Source organism: Bubalus kerabau, chromosome 13 (genome assembly GCF_029407905.1).
Source record: "Bubalus kerabau isolate K-KA32 ecotype Philippines breed swamp buffalo chromosome 13, PCC_UOA_SB_1v2, whole genome shotgun sequence".
In the NCBI taxonomy this organism is placed as follows: Eukaryota; Metazoa; Chordata; class Mammalia; order Artiodactyla; family Bovidae; genus Bubalus; species Bubalus kerabau.
This window is the reverse complement of record NC_073636.1, coordinates 43229926-43254429: the sequence shown is the minus strand read 5'-3', so window position 1 is coordinate 43254429 and position 24504 is coordinate 43229926. Positions and strand designations below refer to the sequence as shown.

Below are 24504 nucleotides of genomic sequence, written 5' to 3'. Positions count from 1 at the left end.
GGCAATTTGTTCTCTGGTTCCTCTGCCTTTTCTAAATCCAACTTGAACATTTGGAAGTTCTCAGTTCACATACTATTGAATGATTCACATAGCAATCTCGCTTGGAGAATTTTGAGCATTACTTGCTAGCGTGTGAGATGAGTGTGATTGTTCTGTAGTTTGAGCATTCTCTGGCATTGCCTTTCTTTGGGATTGGAATGAAATCTGGCCTTTCCTTGTCTTGTGGCCACTGCTGAAGTTTTCCAAATTTGCTGGCATATTGAGTGCAGCATCATCTTTTAGGATTTGAAATAACTCAGCTGGAATTCCATCACCTCCACTAGCTTTGTTCCTAGTGATGCTTCCTAAGGCCTACTTGACTTCGCACTCCAGGATGTCTGGCTCCAGGTGAGTGATCAAACCCTCATGGTTATCTGGGTCATTAAGATCTTTTTTTGTATAGTTCTTCTGTGTATTAGTGCCACGCCTTCTTAATATCTTCTGCTTCTGTTAGGTCCATACCATTTCTGTCCTTTAATGTGCCCATCTTTGCATGAAATGTTCCCTTGGTATCTCTAATTTTCTAGAAAAGATCTCTAGTCTTTCCCATTCTATTGTTTACCTCTATTTCTTTGCATTGATCACTTAGGAAGGCCTTCTTATCTCTCCTTGCTATTCTTTGGATCTCTGCATTCAGATGGGTATATCTTTTGTGTGTGTGTGTGTGTGTGTGTGTGTGTGGTTATAGAAGGAAATGTTTTTCTTAAAAGTGCACACAGAGAAGTATTTAGGGGGAAAAGGAGGTATCCGTAAGTGTACAAGTATTTTGAACTAAGTTTTAAAGAAGGAAATGGTGCTAGTCTAGATGTGGTTCTTTATGTGGCCCTGCATGGTAGGCAGTCCTGTATTGTCGAAAGCTTTCAACTCTTATGTGGTATAATTTCTAGAAGATTCTCACTCCATTCCAGAATACATAATTATTCCACACTTACGGATATTTTGGTTATAACGAAAATGCATGCATTCAGTTAATGTGAATATATTTGCAAACCATGGTTTATGAGGTGTTAGTCCTCAGTCATGCATGACTCTTTGTGACCCCGTGGACTATAGCCTGCCAGGCTTCTTGGTGCATAGGATTCTCCAGACAAGAGTACTGGAGTGGATTGCCATTCCCTTCTTCAGGGTATCTTCCTGACCCAGGGATTGAACACAGATCTCCTGCGTTGCAGGCAGATTTTTTATTGTCTGAGCCACCAGGGAAGCCAATTTATAAGGTCATATACCCAAAAATCTCTAGTATTTATGAGTATATACATTATTTGATTTAGAGTTTATAGATTTAAAAATTTTTGTGATTTTAATAGTTTTGTTTTCATTTATATTAGAAAATCGAAAGTTTTGAAGCTCTAGTTTTAGTGTTTATTACATTACATGATATTGTTTTGTTTTTTAGACCACATGAACTAGATTTTAAGTATGTAATGAAAGTGTCATCTTTGAAAGAGAGACTACCAGAAGCTGCTTTTAAAAAACAGAATTACATGGAGCACAAAGGTCTGTTCAGATGTCATGGTACACTGTGTGTCCTGAGCTTTGTTCCAGTTGTTTTCCACTCTTTCATACACACACATGCGTGCAGACACACTTTCTCTCCCTCCTTACTTCTGTTTTTCCCTTAAGTGATTCTTAAAAGGGTCTTTTGTGAAAGGGATAGAGTAACCATGTGATTCAGTTCCTGGGAGGCCAGCTCAAAGTGATGAATGGTAGCTTCATTTAATATGGCAGAGACTAGCTTTAATATAGAACACTGAGGGAATTAAGCAGAGATACGCTTACAAACAGTTGGTAACTCATAATCATTACTTTTAAGGAGAACAGAGGTTTTGTGGTTGTTTTTATTTATTACCACTGACTCTGGAACAACACAGATTTGAATTGCTTAAGTCCACTTATAAACAGTTTTTTTTCAGTAGTACATATTACAGTACCACCCAATCCTTGGATGTGGAATCATGATTACCCAGGGTAATCATATATTGGAAATACTGACTGCACAGGGGGTTGAGGGAGAGGCATTCAAGGGTCACCTGTACTTTTAAATGAAATAAAGCAGAAAACATGAGAAGGAAAGTTCTTAGTCATTTAGATTAATTCATGACAACATTGATGTTTTTATTTATATTTATTTGTCTTGTTAACTTTATATTAGTGTAGTATAAATAAAAGCATTGTTTTTAAATACTGTATACAGTCACTTTTTATTAAGGGGTTTTATAACCAAGAACATTGAATGATCCATGTTTTTTGAATAGTATTCCTATTTCTTCTTTTAAAATATAAAATGAATAAACCGGTTGTAAAAAAAAAAAAAGCATCATAGTATTTAAAAATAAGAAATGTTCTGTGTTTCTGATTTTTTTCCACAGTCTGTTGCCAAGACATGTGCTTCAATATGTATGAAGTGGAGCTCTCAAACAAACGGGGGGAGAAAGTAGATAAACTAATAGAATACATTAAAAGGGAACAGTTGGTAAGAGTCATCCATTTAACATATAATTATTATTTTCCCTGAAATTGAGAACTTGATACACAGGGACTGTGGGAGAAACATATGGAGAAGCACCATAGTGATGGTTCCTGTGGGTAGCGTTCTAGTAAAGAATTAGAAGTCTTTTTTTCATACTTGAGTTGTTAGTGAATGATTTATTAATGTATCAGATTTGTAGGCTTATGACCTGTCAATTTTTGAAATACAGTATTTTATCTCTTCATGAAGTGGTATATTTTATTCTTTTTTTTTAACTCAATGATTATTATATGAACATTGGATTTTGTCTTTGTTATATGTATATAGGCTTTTGAAATGGTGAATAATGGGAAAGAAGAGCTGCATTTTCTGTCTGCATTTCTTATTACCAGGGACCTAATGATGTTATTGCCTGTTATTCAGTTCAGTTCAGTTCAGTCGCTCAGTCATGTCCGACTCTTCACAACCCCATGAATCGCAGCACACCAGGCCTCCCTGTCCCCGTCTCCTAGTATGCTGTGGAAAGGATTCCTTTAACGGATGATATCTTCCAGTTTTTCTAGTTCCAGGATTCTGTGATATGTTTTGTGTTAACTTGAGCTTATTGATGTTAATCATAGGTCTGAATGACCTTGAATTTGTAGTGGCTAACGGGAAACAAAGCAGATACTTACACAGCAAATGTCAAACATGACAGTGAGAAAAGTTTCTGATAGATTTGTTACATAGTTGAACACTATGCAAAAACTAACCCTTGATATTCCAGTTATTTATTATATGTAGCCCTAACAAGGCAAAGATTATTTGAGCAGTAAGGGACTTGAAATTTCTGATACTAGGGGACAAAATTGTTCTGCTTCCCATAAATACTAACATTTCAAGAATCTTTTTCCTTAACTTTTCATAAGGTTAAAAATCACTGAAGAATGTGGTAGAAGGAGAAGGGAATTGAATCTTCTTTCTTGCTTTTTTATGTTTAAGGCAATCATCAAATGCTTAGAAGATCGAGAATTTTTCATTTTACTTACGTCATCAGCCTTTATGTCCGAAACAGGTAAGGACAACTTTTTTGAAAAAATGTTTTCCAATATGTTTACTAGTATCAAATCAGCAACCTAATTTTCTTCTGATTCTCATTATGTGTAGGTTTTAGAGAGGAGCAGACAGGTGTACATGGGTTGCATTTATTCCACTCACCTCCACCAGCAGCAGGTAAGGGCACAGGCAGTCCATGACAGCTGTGGGCCACGTTTCAGTCCTCATCTTAAACCCCCAGCAGCACATGACTCTGGCAACTGTTTTCTTCTCTGAAATAACTTACCCCCTTTACTCTGCCTGGTCAGTCCTTCATCTCTGCAGGCTTATCCTTGGCTTGTCTACTCCCCACTCAGTATCCACCTGCCTATTGACATCTCTTTTCACTTAGGTGTCTCAGATATTCCTCACATTCAGCATGTCCAAAACTGGATTCATTTGTTCTTGAAGAGCAATAGCCAGGAAGTAGTTTCATTGTAGTCTCCCCGTCAGTAGGACTTAAGGTCTTCACAGAAGCACTTGCCTTTATCTGGACTGCTAGTCTCCTTCCCCAGGACAAGGAATTGTCTATTAGGGGCAAAAAGTATTACTCATCTATTTATCTAGTATAAATAGATATACAGTAGATCGGTGGTATTAGAATTTCAGAGGGTAGTTAGAAAACAAAGTCCAGAAAGGCTCTGGTCAGGGGAGCTAATGAATAAAACTGGAGAGTAAGCATGGTCTAACCTCTGACACAGAGCTGTCAGATGTAAGCCTGATTATCACTTTAATGAGTCCATCACCACTCTTCCTTCATTGAGGAACACAGACTAGTCAGTCTGCTGCTGCTGCTGCTATGTCGCTTCAGTTGTGTCCAACTCTGTGCAACCCCGTAGATGGCACCCCACCAGGCTCCCCCATCCCTGGGATTCTCCAGGCAAGAACATTGGAGTGGGTTGCCATTTCCTTCTCCAATGCAGGAAAGTGAAAAGTGAAAGTAAAGTCGCTCAGTCGTGTCCGACTCTTTGCGACCCCATGGACTGCAGCTTACCAAGCTCCTCCGTCCATGGGATTTTCCAGTCAATCTAGTTACATAATATTAACTTGAGGGTTACTTAGGGGTTTACTTTGTTTGAGTTCAGTTGGTTCCCATCACAAGGAAAAAAACTTTATTTCTTTAATTTTGTATCTATATGGTATGATGGTTGTTCACTAGACTTACTGAGGTAACTGTTTAATGATGTATGTAAGTCAAATCATTATGCTGTAAATTCTGAATGTACACAGTGCTGTATTTCAATTATATCTCAATAAAGCTAGAAGAAAAAGGAAAGTCAAAATGTGAACCAAAGGACGTTTTCACCTTTGAACACCTTGTTAAGAGAGTTTGAAGTAGGTCATATAAGGTACAGATAAGAACAGAAAAGCAACTCCGCCAACTCTAAGAGCCGGTGCTACTTTTCGGAGCTGGAGGCAGGCCTGCCTTCTTAATTCTCACCTTGTCATCCCTCCTGAATGACTCTGTTTTGATTCTGTGTGTATTTTCATATTTATGTTCATTAAGTGCATTCATAAGCCTTCTATTAATTGCTATTTAGATTACCATTTGAAACACTCATCATATTTAACCATCCTATAATTTTGTAATATAAAGCATTTTTTTTCCTGCATGATTTTTGGGAAAAAAAAAGTTCAGGTTTTTAATACATGCATATATATTTTAGGTCTTACAGACTTGAAAGTTGAAGACAACATCTCATTGAAGGTGGTGCCCGTTTTGCCTGCCCTCAATTGTGCCCTGCTAGAAGCAAAGAAATCATTTTCTGAAAAAGGAATCTCTCTAAACACATTAGTAAAGCATAATTTCCAAGACTTGTCCAAAGTGAACAAAAGCCCTCCACTGACTGCTGCTTCCCAGGACGGATTTAAAGAAACTGGCTTCTCTGGCCAAGTGTGCAGTGGTTTTGACTTGACTCCTCCAGCTGAAAAGTGCCCTTTACAGTCTTTAACTCAGCTGAAGTCTTACTTTTCAAATGCGAGCGGGTACATTTTGGGAGTGTCTACTGTGTTAGGTCTATTGGCAGAGCGTCCTCAGTCTCCATCTATTTCAGATGGGATATGCGATGCAGGCTTTTCTTTAGTGATGACTCCAGATCCTGAATTTCACAACTCAGAGGCAGAAGGAAGAAAAGATACAGAAACTGGAAATAACTCTGAAGATGTGTTTCAAGCAAGACAGGGAGCTCTGGTCCCATTGAGCCTAGCACCAAATCTGAGAGTGCAGCCCAAGAGAAAGGCAAGCAAGCTGCCCATGGTACAGAGTAAAAGGGTGAGCTTGTACCGACCCTTCCCCAAAAGGACTCCTGCTAGAGAAAACAAGGGTCCCGCCTCTTCCACGACTCTCAAGCTAGTCAAAGGACAGTTTCCTCAGAGGAGAAAAAGAGGTAAGCACATCATGTGGGTTTTCAAACGTTGTGTCCCCACCCTGTGTGACAGTCCTGGGCCATAGCTTGGTGGCATCTGTGAGGAGTTCTCTCCCGATGGCTTGTATGCACACTAGAGCTGGGGAGCACTGATCTAGGTGACAGGTGAAAGTCAACAGGACAAAAGCCTGCCCACCAGAAGCTCTTATTCACTTGTAAAACTGCTCCAGTTGCCACTTAGTTATTTACTTACCTCTCTAAGAAATAAGGTCTTTCAGCTTCTGAACTGCCCTGGGACAGATTGGACAGGATCTCCTAACATCAGGCACACTAAGAGCAACTGGTAGAAAGTTTTGAGTGACAGCCGGAGCACATCTAAAGAGGGTCCACCTGGGCCTCCACAACCAGAGCACCCTGGGGCAGAGTTCTAACCCTTGGTGTGTTCTAAAGGTGGTCACCTGGACCTGCTGTCTGGTACGGACCTACTGAAACCAGTGTCCAGTGGCCTGGAGACGTATGTAAAGAAACACTTCACAAGTGGTTTTGTTGTCCCTGAAAACTGAGTAGGAGCCCGCATCCAGAGCCATTTAGTGTCAGTCAAGTGCACTTTAGCCAGCAGAGCATAGCAGACAGCACAACTCTGGCTTAGAGCCCCCTCAGATATGTGTAGTGTATTTGTTTAAAAATAGGGAACTTAAAGGAAATTAGTCCTGAATATTCATTGGAAGGACTGATGCCAAAGCTGAAACTCTAATACTTTGGCCACTTGATGGAAAGAACTGACTCATTGGAAAAGACTCTGATGCTGGGAAAGATTGAAGGTGGGAGGAGAAGGGGATGACAGAGGATGAGATGGTTGGATGGCATCACCGACTCAATGGACATGAGTTTGAGTAAGCTCCGGGAGTTGGTGATGGACAGGGAGTCCTAGCGTGCTGCAGTCCATGGGGTCACAAAGAGTCAGACACGAGTGAGTGACTGAACTGAACTGAACTAAGGGAACTTACGCTCCATGTTCTCTTTGAGAAGGGCGAGCAAACTGTGGCCAGAGCCCCTTAGGCATTTCCCCATCATCTCTGTACTTGATCGCAGGCAAAGCGGGAGGCTGCTTGTGAGCATGTGTCTTAGCCGGCCCTGTCTGTAATGTTGTGAATTTAGCACTTTTGATGCCTAAAGAAGAAATACTGGAGATGTGTGGATCCCCTAGGATCCTAGATAATTAAGATTTTACCCTTTGGTTTAACAAATAGTTATTTCTGACCAGTTATAGTTTGAGAAATGGTGTGTGTGTTTAGGAAGGTGGTGGAAAGAAGGGCAGCATGAAGCAGACACACACTGTTCCCGCACATATTCCAGGCCGTATTGGCTTTCTTCTCTATATGAATTTACTTAAAGGTATTAAATACATTATCTGTAATTCAACATATATGTTGTCACTATTTCTCAAAACATTTTAAATTTCATCCACTATAAGAAATGTGTTTTATGTTTTAGTCCAGTATACACAAATGCATACATACTGAAACAGAAATTTCAGAAAACATTTACCCTAACTTTGTGCAGTATAATCTGATATATTCTGTTTCATTTAATAAAGAATTCTGGTTGCAGCCCACTAGGTTTATTTGACAGTCCACCCATGGGTTATTGTGCGCAGTTTGAGAAACATGCTGTTGAGTGATGCAGATAAGCAGGGTGGTCCCTGCAGGGTCATGTTTCCCCTTTTCTTCCCAGGACCTGGGTCATGAGAGGTGTTCACTTCCTGCCCGTGCAGATCTTAAATGTCCCCTCGTCTTGATCATCTTGTTTCCTTTCTCTTCTCAATTTAGTATTAATCATTTTCCACTTTTATGCAGGAGACCTGGGTTAGATCCCTGGGTTGGGAAGATCCCCTGGAGAAAGGTAAGGCTACCCACTCCAGTATTCTGGCCTGGAGAATTCCATGGACTGTATAGTCCATGGGGTCGCAAAAAGTCGGACATGATTGAGTGACTTTCAGTTTCACTTTGATTTTCCTGTTTGATTTATATTTTGCCTTTTTTAATGGCAAAATTTTTTAAAATTGTAACTGATGTAGAATCAGAAGTCTTATTCTGGAACAAACAAAACTATGCTGCTCTGTTGCCTTTATTAGTTTAGTAGGGAAGAAAATAATTGAACCCAGGGAAATGTCCAACATTAAGAGAGCCCTAAAAGCTTTTTAAAAAACCACTTATTCCTCTAATTTTCAAAAACATAAAATGAAATTGGTCTCTTTTTTATATTTCACTAATAACTATCACATTCTTACACTGTTTAGTACCATTTTTCTGTTTGCAATTAGAAATAGTATTTTCTATATGATGTGAATTTAAAATGTTTACAAACATTCACAGGTATGATAATTTTATATAGTCAGTATGGAAAATAGTTTTCACAGGAAACAATGTGGAAAACAGTTTTCACAGGGAACATTTATTAACATTTTTTTCAACTCTTAAAGCATTGAAACACTTGCTATGTGTGATACGAGCAGGTCATAAATAGTTTTTTTCTCATCTCCCTCCACCTTTAGCTCTTTCCCTGAGAAGTAAAGCTGAGCATTTTGTAAGTTCAGTTCAGTTTAGTTGCTCAGTTGTGTCCGACTCTTTGCAACCCCATGGACTGCAACACGCCAGGCTTCCCTGTCCATCACCAACTCCTGGAGCTTGCTTAAACTTATATCCATTGAGTCAGTGATGCCATCCAACTGTCTCATCCTCTGTCGTCCCTTCTCCTCCCACCTTCAATCTTTCCCAGCATTGGGGTCTTTTCCAATGATTCAGTTCTTCACATCAGGTGGCCACCAAAGTATTGGAGCTTCAGCTTCAGTCCTTCCAATGAATATTCAGGACTGATTTCCTTTAGGATGGACTGGTTGGATCTCCTTGCAGTCCAAGGGACTCTCAATTCTTCTCCTACACCACAGTTCAAAAGCATCAATTCTTCAGTGCTCAGCTTTCTTTATAGTCCAACTCTCACATCCATACACGAATACTGGAAAAACCATAGCTTTTCTTCCAAGGAGCAAGCGTTTTTTAATTTCATGACTGCAGTCACCATCTGCAGTGGTTGGGAGCCCAAAAAAATAAAGTCTCTCAGTGTTTTCATTGTTTCCCCATTTATTTGCCATGAAGTGATGGGACTGGATGCCATGATCTTAGTTTTCTGAATGTTCAGTTTTAAGCCAACTTTTTCACTCTCCTCTTTTGCTTTCATCAAGAGGCTTTTTAGTTTTTCTTCACTTTCTGCCATAAGGGGAGTAGGTTGAGGATTTTTTTCAGTGTACCTTCCTGCATCTTCTCTTAAGAGGTGATTTTTTTCAGGCGGGTGTTAAGGCTTTGGTATTAATATTTAGGTGTAGTGAAGAAAAACATGTAAGGTCTTTGTGAATCTGCAGTCTCATCTCTGCAGTGTGCTTACGGTTTCAACCACATCACTTCATGGGACCTCTGTCGCTTTTGGATAAATTGAATTATTTGTCCCAGTGCTGTGAACTAGAATATTCAGCCTTACCTGTTACATCAGTCAGCAAAGATTATGGAATTTTTTTTAATTGTTGTTTTATTTTTATAAAGTTATTACTCTGATATTTTCTTCTAATCTGGATAGATAGACCAGACTTAACAAGTTCATATTTTTATACTTATGTGAGAGGTTTTTAACTCTTGCTTTGTTTAAAAAAAATTAATGAACTATCCCAAATTTTATATTTTATTCCCCATTACTAAAGTTATTCCCCACACAACAAAAGAAATCAAAGGAGAAAGCTATGCTGATAAATATGTGAGCCCCCACCCCTTAAAAAATGGTGTCTTTTCTGCATAAGGTGCTGAGGTGCTGACTACACAGTTCGTACAGATACCCAAACTGGATAGGAAAGCCCAGGAAGCTCCTAGTTCTAAAGATGTTCCAGTGGCAACGAATGCTAAAAGGGCAAGGAAACGAGCAACCTCTCCAGACACACCTGTTCCAACGGCTAAGCCACCCATGAAGAAACCTCCACAGAAGCAGAGGGTAAATATAGTAAAAGGCAATCAGAATCCAAGACTCAGAAAACAGCCACAACCTGGTAAGAAACACACTTCCTATGTATTTCAGCACCACAATACAGACTAATCAAGATTGCAAGATAGTATATTGACTAGTATGAGATCAGCTGAAGTCTGTTAGGTTCTTGCTGTCTTCTGTAGTTCAGACTCGGACAGGATGAGTAACTTGGTTTCCTATTGTGAATAAATTAGGAAAGTGTGAAGATTCTTGCCTTTACTAAGTAAAACCTACTTTTCAGTTTCCAGAAAGCCTGAACAGGAACGGTTTACCAGAGTTAAAGTATAAATGGTCTTTTTAAGTGACTAAATTCACAAGCAGGTAGCATATGGCAGTACTTTCCTGGACCATAATCAGTTATCAAAAGGAGACGGTTTTAAGTCTGCCCAGAGGGAACTGTAAAGAGGTGGTTCAAAGCAGTCAGGAATCCAGAATGCTGTATTTGGTCTTAAAAGGCATTAAGTTTATTTAGTTCTGCATTTGTGGAAGAGGATAACGGAATCTCTTTATGTGAGCTTCTGTGTTCCACCTGCTGGAAGCTCCTCATCACTGGAAAGTTCTCAATCACCGTGGCCTTGGCTCTTCACCTCGCTCCACACCGATCTCATGCCCATGCTCTCTGAGTGCAGTGCAGCCCCCACCACTTGGCAAGACCTGCGCCATTTACAGGGTCTTCAGTTTTGAGTCTGTTGTGCTACGTGGTGCTGTTTCTTGTTTAGAAAAACCTTCATTTCCTCATACCTTTGTAATCCTATCAGTTTTCTGTCTAATCTCATGATTCTGCTTTCTCTCTTATCTCTCTTTAGATTTTTAAAAAATCTTAGGTGGAATTCAGGGAAAGAAACTTTTGTTGATGTGATGGTATTACCAATGAGCTTGGTTTTTTCTTTCCTCTTTTTTTTTTCTTTTAGTTTTCAAGTGCACCTCACTGCAGCAAAACCCATGCCCCCCACATTGGAGGCACAGAGTCTTAACCACTGGACCTATAGGGAAGTCCCTTTCCTCAGTTTGTTCAAAGTTGTTTATGACTGAAGATGTTCTGAAATCTCATCACTGTACAGCCTATAGAGAGTCTGCTTGTCGCCCCAGGCGGTCACAAGGTAGTCTCCCCAGGGCTCCACGTCTCTCCCCTGCTGTTTCCCTGTGCCGGGCTCCCACACTCCGCACCTGGGGTCACTGCTGTGCGTCGCCTGTGCTCGGCTCAGTCACATGGAGGCGTTTTCTGGGGCTCTGATCTGCACTCATCTCTCCGTTCTTTCAGTTCCTTTTGGGCTTTTGAGAACATTAAAGAATTGCATTCATACTCTTCCAGTTATCTAGTGTGACTTGGTCCTGTCTTTCCAATTAGTTTGTAAACAGGATGAACATAGACACATACGTAATGCATTGTATTCTTTGCCATGTCATTAGAATTCCTTGTGCTGAACTGGCCTCCAGTATTTGCAGGCTAGTCCATTAGTGGGAGGAGGTATATGATGTCATTGGCAGAAAATCCAAAGTTTTCACAATGTGCAATAAGGAAAAGGCTGACTTGTATTGCAAATGTCTGTATACATTGTGCAGCCATATTCCAAGTTAAAACTGTTAAGATTACCACCTTTTAAATAATGTCTTAATTTTTCTTTTATGTCTTAATCTGCTTCATTTCTTTTACTTGAAATATTAGAGTTTAAGAAGGCTCAGTCATTTTGTTACTGAAACTAATAGTTTTCTGTCCTTTTTAAAGTTTTCAATATAGTTTTTATTTATTGAAATCTCTATTTTTATAATTCATTTGGCATCTTCTTATCTATATTTCTTAAAAGAGCTAAACAGTATTGTATTTTTAATGAATTGAAAACCTCTAACAAGTCAGTACTTAAGTGATTTACTTGAAATGCTGCTGCTAAGTCGCTTCAGTAGTGTCCGACTCTGTGCGACCCCATAGACGGCAGCCCACCAGGCTCCCCCGTCCCTGGGATTCTCCAGGCAAGAACACTGGAGTGAGTTGCCATTTCCTTCTCCAGTGCATGAAAGGGAAAAGGGAAAGTGACATGACTCTTAGCAACCCCATGGACTACAGCCTTCCGTCCATGGGATTTTCCAGGCAAGAGTACTGGAGTGGTTGCCAGTGCCTTCTCTGTTACCTGAAATGACACATATTTATTAAAATGGACTCTTTCGCTTGATTCTATCCAGAATGACACTCGGTATAAGAGCCATGGTATTAAAGGGTAGAATGAACTGTCAGCACATACATTGATCCTAAAATGGATTTCGTGTTTCCAGTACACCCAGGGGGTTCATGAGACAGCTCTCTGGGTCACTTTCTCCCACCTCACTCCCTTGGAGCTTTATATGTTAAATAAAAACTGGGCAGCGCTTGATTAATTCCACCCTCCTTACCATACACACACTCTCATCTTTTTGTTTGATGACCTCATAAGCCAGAGTTTCCTCTATAAACGTATTGTCACTGGCCTTTGGAGACAGGTTGGTAATTCATATCAGACCTGCTATTTCTAATTATAAAGAGGGGCACAGTTGGCTTTTCTGTCCATCTAGCCACCTGCTACAGGGACTCACTGCCTGGTACTGTTGTGAGCTTTGTCCTTCGTGGTAACCACTTTTAAGAAGGCTGAGAAGGCAAGTAAACCACCTGAGCGTGTGTTTTCTGACCAAAGGCACATGGGGAGATTTGACTACCTGCTGAAAGAATTATCAGTAGATGAGGAGATTTGCTTTTTTGCAGAGTAGAGAGGAAATGTTTTCAAAGTAAAAACTAAAGTTTTAAAACTTGAAGTTAATTGGCCATTCAGAATATTCTTAAAACAGTTCTCATGTTTTATTCTTATCATAACATTATATTTTAACATCAGTATGGTTAAAATCATCTCTATTTTGAACTTAGGTGATTTTTGTAATAACTTGTAAAATGTTTTCTAAGGAAGTATATTAACATTCTATAATATACACTTTAAACTTAGAAACTCTTAGATTCTCACTAGACTGTAAGCCCTCTGAAGGCAGAAGTCTTGTTTTCTTGTTTTGGGGGTGGTTGTTTTTTTTTTTTTTTTTTTTTTTTTTGGTCTTTGTCTATTTCTCTAGCTGAGCAATATGCCTTGTGTGTAGATCAGTACACGCAGTTTCAAAGGGTGATTTTTTTTTTAATTAATATGCATACTCCTTAGGACTGGTTCTTCTGGTAAACACATTATAAAGCCTCAGGGAACTGGACAAGACCTCAGTCTGATAATAAAAACTTAATACAAACTTTGCAACATACCAAGAGGTTTTTCTTGAATACATCCCCTTAACTGTTGACTTTCATTGAGCCATAGTAATACAACAAAGAATTAGTTCTATGGAAATCAAATGTTATATATCTTTTTTTCTTTTACACTGAAGCCAAAGGAGAAACTGCTTTACAGCTTCAATCAGAAATTTCCAGTGGTCAAGATGTTATTAGCATAAATACAGCCCAACCAGAACATGTCACGGTGGCCCCAAAAGCCCCGACTGAAACCTCCGTTGTCGGCTGTGACTCCCAGGCCCTTAACATGCTGGCCGACCTGGCTCTGAGTGCTGCTACCTCCAGCACGACATCCCCCGAGCCCAGAAACCTCTCCTGCTCCCTGGAGCCGCCGCAAAACAGTGTTCTGCTTTCTAAAGAACAGCCTTTGCGTGGGACATCAGACCACGAATACCACAGAGGAGTTAAAAGTCAGAAAGGTGGGCCGTCACCCAAGCCGTCCTCTGACCAGAGTAGGCCGTCCTCAGACCCCACAGTCAGCCCAGAGGAAGAGAGCATGGGTCCTGGCAGTTGGGCCCCTGCAGAAGCCCAGCCAGCACTTCCCAAGGAGACCCACGAGAGTTCCGATGCAAGCCAGAGCTCTTTCGTGGCTGCAGAGCATTCCTACGCCCTGCTCCTCGCAGAACATTCAAAGAGGGGGAGCCCAGGCCTGGCCTTTGCCAAGAGCAGCACCAAAGGCTCTGACATGGGGACCCCTGTGGGAAAGGTGATACCCTTCCTGCGCACGAAGATGAAGTCCCCGCTACAGAAGCTCTCCATGGCCCTGGCCTTCAGGCACAGGGGCAGTTTGGTGCCCACTGGCCCGCAGGACTTCCGCTGCTCCTCACACACCGTATTCTGCTGTGACGGCTCCTTTAAGGTCACGTTCACGTGTGAAGCAGATTACTCTTTCAGCTTAGACAGCAAGTACACCAACAACCCGCTGGAGAAGACTGTGGTTAGAGCACTGCATGGGTGAGTACGGGCGACATTGGGTAGATACCTCGATGTAGGGAGAAGGGATGCTGTGCTCATTCTGAGGAGGGAGAAAGAAGGGTGTAAAATCCAGTAAATGGGGAGTAATACTGAGCAGTGGATCATTGAGATGCTCCTTCATGAGTCTTTCTGGTCCTTGAATTGTAATCTGTAAATAAGATCTTGGAAAATAGTGAGGTAAAGGAATAATGCTTTGCAGACTGAATCCCAGAAGAAACATTTAAAGAATTACCTGGGGACTTCCCTGGTGGTCCAGTGGCTGAGACTCCTCCTTCCCCAAGCAGGATTAGGATTAGGTTCAATCCCTAGTCAGGGAACTAGATCCCATGTGCTTCAACTAAGACCCAGTGCAGCCACATAAGTAAATAATTTAAAAAACAAAACTTTTAGCTTGTCAAGTTGGTCACATTGCTGTGAGTGAGCATGTTTACATGGAGTTTTTCTAGAAATCTTCCTTAGGGACTAAGGCAGAATAGTGGAGAGCTAAGAGCACTGGCTTTGGAGCATGGACCAGCCTCGGTGTGGAGTCAAGGCTCCCCCAGCTCTCAGAACAGCACTTCTGGCCGTTCCTGATACTCAACCTGGGAGCTCACTGAACTGTGGGTTCTGACTCTGTTTGGGGTAGGGCCTGAGAGTCTACATTTCTCACCAGTGTCCAGATGACACCTGCGAAGGGTGACAGTCTGTGGGCAATGTTTTTAACATGAGTTTAATAATAGCCATGTATGAGGGTTTGCATGGTGACAGGCTGGTATTGAACAATGACTATCGCTGTTAGCAGTAATCATTGCCCTGTGACCTCAGCTCCTAGCAGAGGGATGATGCTTGTGTGCGGCCCTGAATTCCTTCAGACTCCTCTCGCTCCAGGACCAGCTCACACCTAAGAGCCTGCATTTGCTCAGGAGGGTCACTTCCTTCCCCTGAACCCTGCTTCACTGAAGCCCCACTCTGTAACCCCTCTGACTCACTGCACTTGCTCTGCTGTTCTTTGGCCTGGCACATGGCCAGAAGTGTGTTCTGTCTCCCTTCTGGTTTCAGGAGAGTCTTCAAAGCTCAGATCTGAAAATAGTGCAGTTCTGTTGAACTGCCTGACTACTTTCATCTTCAGACTTCCCAACTGTTAGACATGTAGAATTAGAAAAGAAATGAGTTGGCCAGACTTTCCAGAAGCCAAGAGATGAGGATTTGGGAAGTCACTGAAGCCATTATTCACATAAGGTATCTGTTTTCTCCCAGGAGAGCTCGCATTGAATTTGGGGAGAGCCCCAGGCTCAGAACGGAAAGGCCTGTGTTCTGATCATGGTTCTTCCACTCACAGAGTTTGTGTTTGGAAAGAAGTCACTTAAAACTCTGATTTCCAGCTCCTTGCTCTGTCTCTGTAAAAAGAAGGGATGAGATGCATTGTAATTATTTGTTAATTAACTTCATTTTTGTCTTATTTTTATTTCATGCTCATGTAATTTTTGGAGAAGGCAATGGCAATCCACTCCAATACTCTTGCCTGGAAAATCCCATGGGCGGAGGAGCCTGGTAGGCTGCTGTCTATGGGGTCGCAGAGGTCGGACACAACTGAAGCAATTTAGCAGCAGCAGCATGTAATTTTTAAAAGAAAACTGAACATAAAAACTAAGGTTAATGATGAAGGCATTTGCTTTATGATATGACAGTCATCTAAAAGAGTCATCTTCAACTATTTTCATTTGTTCCTTCTTTAAACCCTCAGGCCCTGGAATACTGATTTACCGGATAACGTGGAAGAGGTGAAGCTTCTGCTGCATATGTGGGTGGCTCTGTTTTATAGCAGACAGAACAAAGTTGTGCGGTCATCCCGGAAAGTCGTTGAACACAGCAACCCAGCAAAATACGTGTCCATAAATAGCACACTAGAGTCATTTGAATTCGGTGAAATCGAGGAGCCCTCCAGAGTAGAGAGGTACTCCGTAGACCCTCTGCTGGAGGCCAATGAGGCTCCCGGAGGCCATGTAGCTGAGGTGTCTTGCCCTGGCGCTGACCCCCTGCGTCCTTTCACAAAGCCGTCTCCTATGAGAGGCCTGGAGCTCTGGGTGCAGAATGAACAGAAAGAAATGTTTGCAACAGTGGGTCACCAGGAAAGCCCAGAAAGCCAGAATTTCATCTGTTCTTATAATAATGAGGTCAGTAAAGCTGAATACTAAAAATGCTGGTATTACTTTTGAAGAAATTTTTTTGTACATAAAATCACTTTCAAAACAAGGCACTGATTTCTATTAGGAAAGTGGATTTTCTTTGTACAGGATTAAAATGCCAGAAACTTAAGTTTTCAAACTCCACATTGTCTGCTGTTGGAGCTTATCTACCATCCTGATTGAAGAAATGAAAATAGGAAAAGAATCGTAAGGGTCAGATGATCTAGGAGCCAGCCATAATTATGTAGCTTTTTAGTAGTGTGATTTGGGGCCAATTACTTATTCTCTCTGAGCTGAATAATACTTATTGTGTCTTACCTAGAATATTGTTTATTGAAGCTTTTGTGTGTGTATTTTAAAAAAATCTCTCTCTTGGGTGTATTTTAAGCCTATGTAAGAAGAGAGGGATTTGCTTGGTCTCTGCCCTGTGAAGATTCAAAAGGACAGAGCTAGCTAAAATCGTTGTCTGTTCTTCCCATATGTAAATTTTTTAAAAATTATGTATTTTAGACTCTTGTGTTTTTTTTTTTATTTATTTTGCTTTAATCATTTCAGATAATTAGGGGGAAAGCTGAACAAGAGTCATCAGGTAAACTGGAGACTTCCAATCTTGTGCTTCCTAGCATTGGAAACACTCAAGCTAACGGACCTTCTATTCCTGGTGAAGATGAAACCTTTGAGCCTCTTGATAACACACAAGTGACCTCTTATAATGATACTGCCCCACAAACCACATTTGCCAAGACTTATGATGAGATCAACAGTCCATCAATGATTCGTCAGAAGTCTGTGTACAGCACCCTTGAGAGCAAAGTTGATATTTTTCATGCACAAAGAGAAACAGAAGCAGATGCTCTGCAGGGCCTTACCCAGTGTAGCAGCCCCATAAACAAAGAATGTCAGCCATTGTTGGAGGGGAAGGGTGATATGGGGTATGTGATGATTAATCTGGAACCAGTTACACTCACTTTGGAAAAAAGTGCCTACATGCCAGTACAGACAGAAGCTGTCAACAGAGCTGACAAACCAACAGCCTTTAACGTGGAGTTGACTAAACAGGTGTCACCTGCTGCAAGCCTTAGACATCCTGTGTCCACATTTGAAAAGTCACAGATGCAGGGCCTTGGGGAAAACCCCTCACTGGCAGTGTCAGGACCAAAGGGCACTCAGTACCTCCATGCCTCCTCAGTGTGTAGAGAGACACTTGCTGAAGAAACATGTTCCTTACAGAAGGGACAGGCTGTGGCAGGCTCACCTTCACCATCTGATAATCCCATGGTAATGGAAGCATTACCATTGGCTAAAAGTCCAAATTACTTGTTACCCAGAGAAGAAATGAAACTCTCTCAAGAATTCCTTCTCCCAACACAGAATCTCTTGAGCATCTCTTCGGAAGAAATAATAGAGTCGTCCCAGGTTGAAGTGGTTCCATCGTCAGCCTCTGCCCCCTTGGGAAAAAAGGATTCCCTTAACTGCATCACATCAATAAGGAATACTCTGTATGGCTCTTCAGAACTAAAGAAGGACAAGAGTGGTCTGAACAGTGAAAATATTAGTATTCAATCATTTAATTCCACATTTACCAAAGAAGCAGGCCTGTCTGTGAATAGAGAGGTGGTCAGCCTCAAGGTATCAGAGGAGGATTCCAACCTTGACCTCACTCTCACCCTATCACCACCCATGAGCCCTAGGGAAGAAGCGCCCACTGGTGAAGTGGAGCAACTGCGGGAGGCCCCGCTACCCTGCATAGACCTTCAGGAGATGGCAGAGGAAATACTCGTGCCCGAAGAGGTTCCTTTCATAGAAAACAGAGACGTGAACTCTGCTGCTAACATGTCTGTGAAACCAGCAGAAAACAAAGGGGGAAAAGGTGATCATTTACAGACAGTGGCTTTCATACTTTCTAAAGAAACGTGTACCCTGGAGGTTGCGGAGGAAGTTCACCTTGCCTCTGACTTCCCATTTGGTTCCTTGATTGAAGAAGTGTCACCAGCTTCCAGCCCTGACCCCCAGGCACCAGTGGAAGAAGCACCACCAGCTCAGGCCACATCTCCATGTGGTCTGAAACAGTGTGACGCGCTTGGTGAGAAAAGCACCAGCCTCTCCAAGGTCGAGTCAGGAGATTTGGCCATAACAGAAAAGGAAAGTTCTCTTGTTACTGCCACCCATCCAGTGGAACAGGATAACTCAGCTCAGGTACAGCAGATGCAGCTTTCTGCTGAAACACCTCTACAATTACAGAACCGCGCAGGAAGAAAAGGTAGATTCTTAATCCTTCCTGGTGACGTCACTCAGGAAACTGGCCAGAGTAAATGTGGGGAGGGCTTCTCCCTCTCAGGAAAGGAGCCAGACTGCAATGGCACAGTAACCCAGCCTGCCTGCACTGTCACGTACGGAGGTTCTCTTGAAAACCTAGCATCGTCAGGATACCCACTGCAGCCCACAGGTGTGGAGACTTGCAGCCCCCACACACATCATCATGTCCTGGAGACCAGTGAGCCTTTCAGTCCTGCAGAGATCCCTGAAAACAAGTCTGCTGACATGTTTGCTTCTACAGCCACACCAGGTGCTGTGGTGACCAGCACTCAGAGCCTTCCTGAAGATGTTTTGAGCAGTGATGTGAAAACACACGAATGCTGTTACATCCTGGTTAAGTCCTTGCGCTCCGACCCAGTTGCTGGAGCTGAGGGTGTGCAGACCCACAGGCACCCAGAGCTCCCCAAGCCTGCACTCCCCTCAGGCGGGGCCACCGCAGCCCACAGCACAGGCCCCAGCAACACAGGGACAGGGTTCCCGACACAGGAAGTCCCGGTTGTCAGGATGACCCATCTGCTCGACAGTGAGGATAGTGGAGCCGAGTTACAGGGAAGAGCCGTGGATCCAGGAGGTGCCGGCCCCCAGCTGCTCACCACCTCCCCACAAGGCAGACAGGAGCCAGCCTGTGTGCTGCAGGAGGGGTCGCCATGTGCAGTATGGGATCTGCTCCATGGCGGACTTCTCCCCACGTACCTGCAGGCTGATGATGCTCACCCAGGTACTGTAGCCCATGGCGAGAGTGCCAGTCCAGAGCCCAATGCGTCCTTTGCTCCCCAATCTGGTACACCTTCCACTGGTGGGGTCTCTGAAGAGCAGCTGCAAGGTGTGAGTGCGGGTGAGGCAAGCACAGGCAGAGGCATGGGTGTGGGCGTGCTTTCTGACATATACTATGAACCCCTTTCTGGAGACTCAGATCAGGACTCTCTGGGTGAATATGGACACCCCAGATACAACACAGAAGAGTCCCGTGCTTCACAATATGGCCACACTGGGAAAAGAGAAGGTGCATCCAAAGACAGTCACGACTCTTTCCTGAGCCTGAACACCAGTGATCACCACGACTGGGGCTATGCGAGCCAGGTTCCAGGGCTGGAGACCAGCACTCTTCCCAGAAGTTGGCTGGGTGGACTGAAGAAGGAAGCTACGTGTGTGCCCTGTTACGTCCAAATCCGAGATGTCTGCGGGGTCCCCAGGAGCTACGCCAACTTCACCGTGACCAGAGAGCTCAGAGACACCCCAAGAACCCTGCATGGCTTGAGGCGGCGCCCCAGGGGCATGGCCCCATGTGGCTTGCTCAGCTCCTGGGTGGACACCTGGCAGAGAACCGACGACCTCACCCAGAACACTTTAGACTTGGAGCACCTGCGTTTTGCACACAAACTGAAACAAATTGTGAAGATGGGCGCTGCTCAGCATTCTGCCCTTTTCCCTGGTGCCTTTCCAAAGCAGCCCCCATCCCAGGTCACCACCGGGGCTTTTCCTGGGACCCCAATGCCCGCATGCCCGGGGCTGCCTTCCACCTCCCGAAGCAGGAGTCCTCTTGTGGTGACAGTCGTGCATCAGATGCCCAACCATGTGGACCGCTCCTCCTCCTGGAAAAAGAGGTGTGGCCACGGTAGAAATCACCTCACAAACTCAGACCAGAATCAGACCGCCTCCTTCCACCTCCACAAGCTGAAATACAACAGTACATTGAAAGACTCGCGCAATGACATCGCTGTCATTCTCAGCGAGTATGCCGAGTTCAACAAGGTGATGCTGAGCAGCCGCCAGGTGGTCCAGGACACGGAACCACCTGTGGCTTTGGGAGCGGCCATGACCCACGAGCTGTGTGTCTGCGGCCCACAGCCCGCCTCCTACGAGGACCTGGTGGCCGACCTGTGCTCCAGCCTGCGCCTCAAGCTGGAGCGAGTGGTGAGGGAGGCGTGTTCCAGCACCTTCCTCTTCTACCTCATGGAGACTGAAGACAAGTCCTTCTTTGTCAGAACAAAGGTAAGGTGCCAGATTTTTCCTACAGTTTTTATTACTTTGATTGCAGGTCCAAGTTTTTTTTTTTTAATAATAATACAGCATTCTCAGCTTCAGAAAGAAGCCACGATATGGTGGTATACCTTCTCAGCTCAGTCTTTCCCTGTCCCCGAGGCCGCTACAGAGCAGGGCAAGGTCCTATGTGCCTGCCTCTTGGGGGTCCTCCCCGTGTTGCCCTGGTCACTGAGCAGCTCCAGACCTGAGGAGGCTCCCCAAAGAGTAGAGAGGGCCTCCCAGAGCATAGTGGTCACCATCGGGTCAAAGGATCACACAGCAGCACTGAGACGACCACCCTAGGCCCCTGGAAGGCGCTGAAAAGTGCTTCTGAAAGAGCAGCTGTGCTGTAGAGAGCATTTTCCCACCGCCACCGCCCGGAGGGTGGCTAAGTGAGGAAGAGCAGCCTCACGAAGCTCCCCAGGTGGCTGAGCCAGAGATGGTCTCCTGGGAGACGCTGAGGGCTCCAATTTTGTATCATTTAAATATGATTTCTAAGTATTTACTTTTTCCAAATTTGTGAAATCTGTTCTGTGTTAACTGGTGTTTTTCCCAACCAAGGTTTCTTTTGCTGTCCATGGTTTTTCACAGATGGCTGCCAGATGTGGTCTCCTCCACCACCATCATTGCTCCCATTTCACGCCATTTTGGGAAGCAGTTTTGTTGAAAAAAATACAGCATGAAATGGCCTTCAGTCTTTTTTGGAAGGTGCTTTGCCTCCAAAAGTAATCTGGATTTAAAACACACGCATTTATTTATTTGTAGATAACACACACGTTTCAACAGTGACTATTGTTTCATGGTAATACTTTGTCAGATGACCTCTATTTACAACAGAAAATAACAAATTGTGTGTTACTCAAGTGAGCAAGTGGACACCTTGTAAAATACATTGGAGAATAAAGTGCAATCAGGAGCAGTGTTTGTAGCTCTGAAAGTTCTCCTGGGAAATTTGTCTGTCCAAGAGTGCTGATCGGGTGTCAAGCCCCGTTTACTCATGAAGTGATGAACGATATTAGATATTTTAGTGAGCTCTTTATTACAAGAAATTTCCCCAGTAGGAGTATTTTTGAAAATACATCACCATACTTTTTTCATTTTAGATTTTTATTGGTGTATAGTTGATTTACCTGGAGGGAGGGCATGGCAACCCACTCCAGTTATCCTTGCCTGGAGAATCCCATGAACAGAGGAGCCTGGCATGCTACAGTTCATCGGGTCGCAGAGTCAGACACAACTGAGTGACTTAGCACGTGGTTGATTTACAGTGTTGTATTAGCATCACCATACATTTTGAATGAAGAACTGAAAGTCAGAATTCAGGTTGACTTGTGATCCAAGGGAGATTGACCAAAGTAACCTTATTTTTATAAAAGAAATAACAAATGATGGACAGTGTTACTGGCAACCCTCCAGAATCCTCCATACCGGAACAGCATCAAAATCAGAGGACAAGGTTGAGGAACTTCTTTAACTACACGAGCTTATCCTCCCAACAAAGCTTACTGCAGTGCCATTCTGTGGGATACAGCCGTGCCCCTCACCCCTGGTAACCAGGCCCAGTATAACCCCAGCACCTGCCACACCCCAGAGCCTACACTGTCCAACTTCTGCCAGCTTCTCCATCATTCACCCTCGCTAGTCATACTCAGAGCAGTGCACAGGCATCGGGGATGGTCAAAGTCCTGGAAAAACTGACCGAGGCGGCAGTTTTAAAGTAAATATCTTCATCCCCAGGGTGACTCCCTTCAGAGGGAGTATGTGTGTTTGATGTTTCCGAAGAATCAGCCTTTGATATGGACATAAAAGATTCATTATAAAGAGCTCATCTAGTAGTAAAGACAAACTGCCATTTATGTGCCTTATTAGGACATAATTTAGTAAATGTGCTTTCTTATATATCTTCTGTCAGCAGTTTTATAACAGTTCTGTGCAAGTATCCTTTCTTAAATAATAGCTTTCTGTAAATCTTTCAGAATATCCTGAGGAAAGGAGGCCACACAGAAATCGAACCTCAGCATTTCTGTCAAGTATTTCACAGAGAGAAAGGTGCACTCTTAGTCATCATCAGAAATGAAGATATAGCATCCCACCTGCATCAGGTAGGTTTGGAGATCACCTTCTTACAGAGAAACGTATTCTGAGCATTTTTTATGTTGTTCTGAAATTAGCCTCATCACTGCCTTTTTATTTAGGGGAGAGGTTAAAACCCAATACGGTTGAACCTAAGTGGGAAGATAATGGGTTTGAGATACTGTGCTGCCGATACTAATGTTGTCATTTACCAAGGTATTGATCTGCAGATTATGTCTGCGAGTTAAGAATCTCTTCACAGTAACTAAGGGAGAACTTCAACGAAAAGACACCGTTTTTCCACCTGAAATATCAATCTGTACCTCTGGCTATCTAACAGAAACAAGTCTTGCTTTAAAAGGACTTGTGAAAATTTTCTTAACTCTTTGTTACCATGGTTACCTTTTAACTGAATAATTGTGCCAGGTCAAGCCCCTTTTGGGGACAAGCACAGTCCTGCATCAGGACGCTAACTGAACCCACAGCAGACTGCACTGAGCTGGAGACAGTGGTGAGCCTGCCACCTGATTCACGTCCCAAACCTCAGGAATCCCAAACTCCATCCCCCACCTCTGGAGTTGAGACCACTGTGTAATTAACGGGTCAGTCGTCAGGGTTAAAGGTATTTCCAGCTGTTCTTGAGTCCGGACGCCCTTGGGTAAAAGTGACAGAAGTGACCCCATGACCCTGTCTTCACTGGGAACCTCTTATGTTACAGATCCCTTCTCTGCTGAAGCTGAAGCACTTTCCCAGGGTCGTCTTTGCCGGAGTCGACAGCCCTGAAGATGTCCTCAATAACACCTACCAAGAGCTTTTTCGGACAGGAGGCTTTGTGGTATCAGATGACAAACTACTAGAGATCTTAACATTAGGTTGGTCTCTTATTTTCCTTTCTTATATAGTCAAATCAGTTTCTCCTTGCCCAGTGACCCAAATATTTAATCAAATAGAAACTGTCAACTTACACATCAGTCACCATATACTGAGGGCTTAATTTCTGCCATATGCTGCGCTAAGCACTGTGCTCTTAACGTCTTTTGCATTAACCAGTCACCTCCCCCATCAGACCGCTCAGTAATGCAGCTAAACTATTCATATGCATTAGATTGTTATATTCAATTTCTCCCTTTGGCAAATCGTCAGCTACGTATTTGTTTAGCATCAGCCCTCTTTCCTCCATTTCTGTTGCCATATCAATGCTCCCATCAATACCACAGAAATCTAAAAACCACTACTCAGTCGGCTCAGTTACCTGCTTGAACACTCATATCTGCTTTCTCTCGGAGCAGTGACTGACACAGAAGGATGTCAGATCACAGGGCAGCACCTTTATATAGTCGAAGTCTCTGCAGCTCCGATGCCTCATGAGAAATATGGATACCACTTCTGCACTGAACTTTAACTTGTATCATGAATGTTGCAAGTATTTATAGATTCTGTGTTAAGCCTGCTGCAGCAGGACCCACTTCTCCATGTCCATGGTCTATATGACTGCAGCGCTGCCTCTACTCACTCCTCCCCTGCGGGAGCATGAGTGGGCAGGGCTGGGTTGAGAAGCCCGCCCTGCAAAAGAGGGGGCAGTGATGGTGCACACACAAGCACGGGGCCTTGTTTCTCACAGGTAATCACTGGGCTTTGATGAGC

At 43.3% G+C, this 24504-nt stretch overlaps 1 protein-coding gene across 7 annotated transcripts in view; it reads left to right on the top strand.

Moving 5' to 3' along the window:
• Positions 1-24504, top strand: part of TASOR2 (transcription activation suppressor family member 2) — a 66602-nt gene that overhangs the window by 39762 nt on the left and 2336 nt on the right. For 4 of the 7 annotated variants that reach the window (XM_055544147.1, XM_055544146.1, XM_055544144.1 and 1 more), the window contains 12 exons: positions 1436-1536; positions 2409-2512; positions 3491-3563; positions 3656-3721; positions 5251-5970; positions 9797-10039; positions 10929-11117; positions 13405-14263; positions 16008-16437; positions 17005-20757; positions 22764-22889; positions 23579-23732. In XM_055544147.1, the coding sequence (XP_055400122.1) occupies positions 1436-1536; positions 2409-2512; positions 3491-3563; positions 3656-3721; positions 5251-5970; positions 9797-10039; positions 10929-11117; positions 13405-14263; positions 16008-16437; positions 17005-20757; positions 22764-22889; positions 23579-23732 (6818 nt within the window). Of the gene's footprint in view, positions 1-1435; positions 1537-2408; positions 2513-3490; positions 3564-3655; positions 3722-5250; positions 5971-9796; positions 10040-10928; positions 11118-13404; positions 14264-16007; positions 16438-17004; positions 20758-21378; positions 22711-22763; positions 22890-23578; positions 23733-24504 lie in introns of those variants that run through there. The other 3 variants (XM_055544148.1, XM_055544150.1, XM_055544149.1) reach the window with 3 other exon arrangements.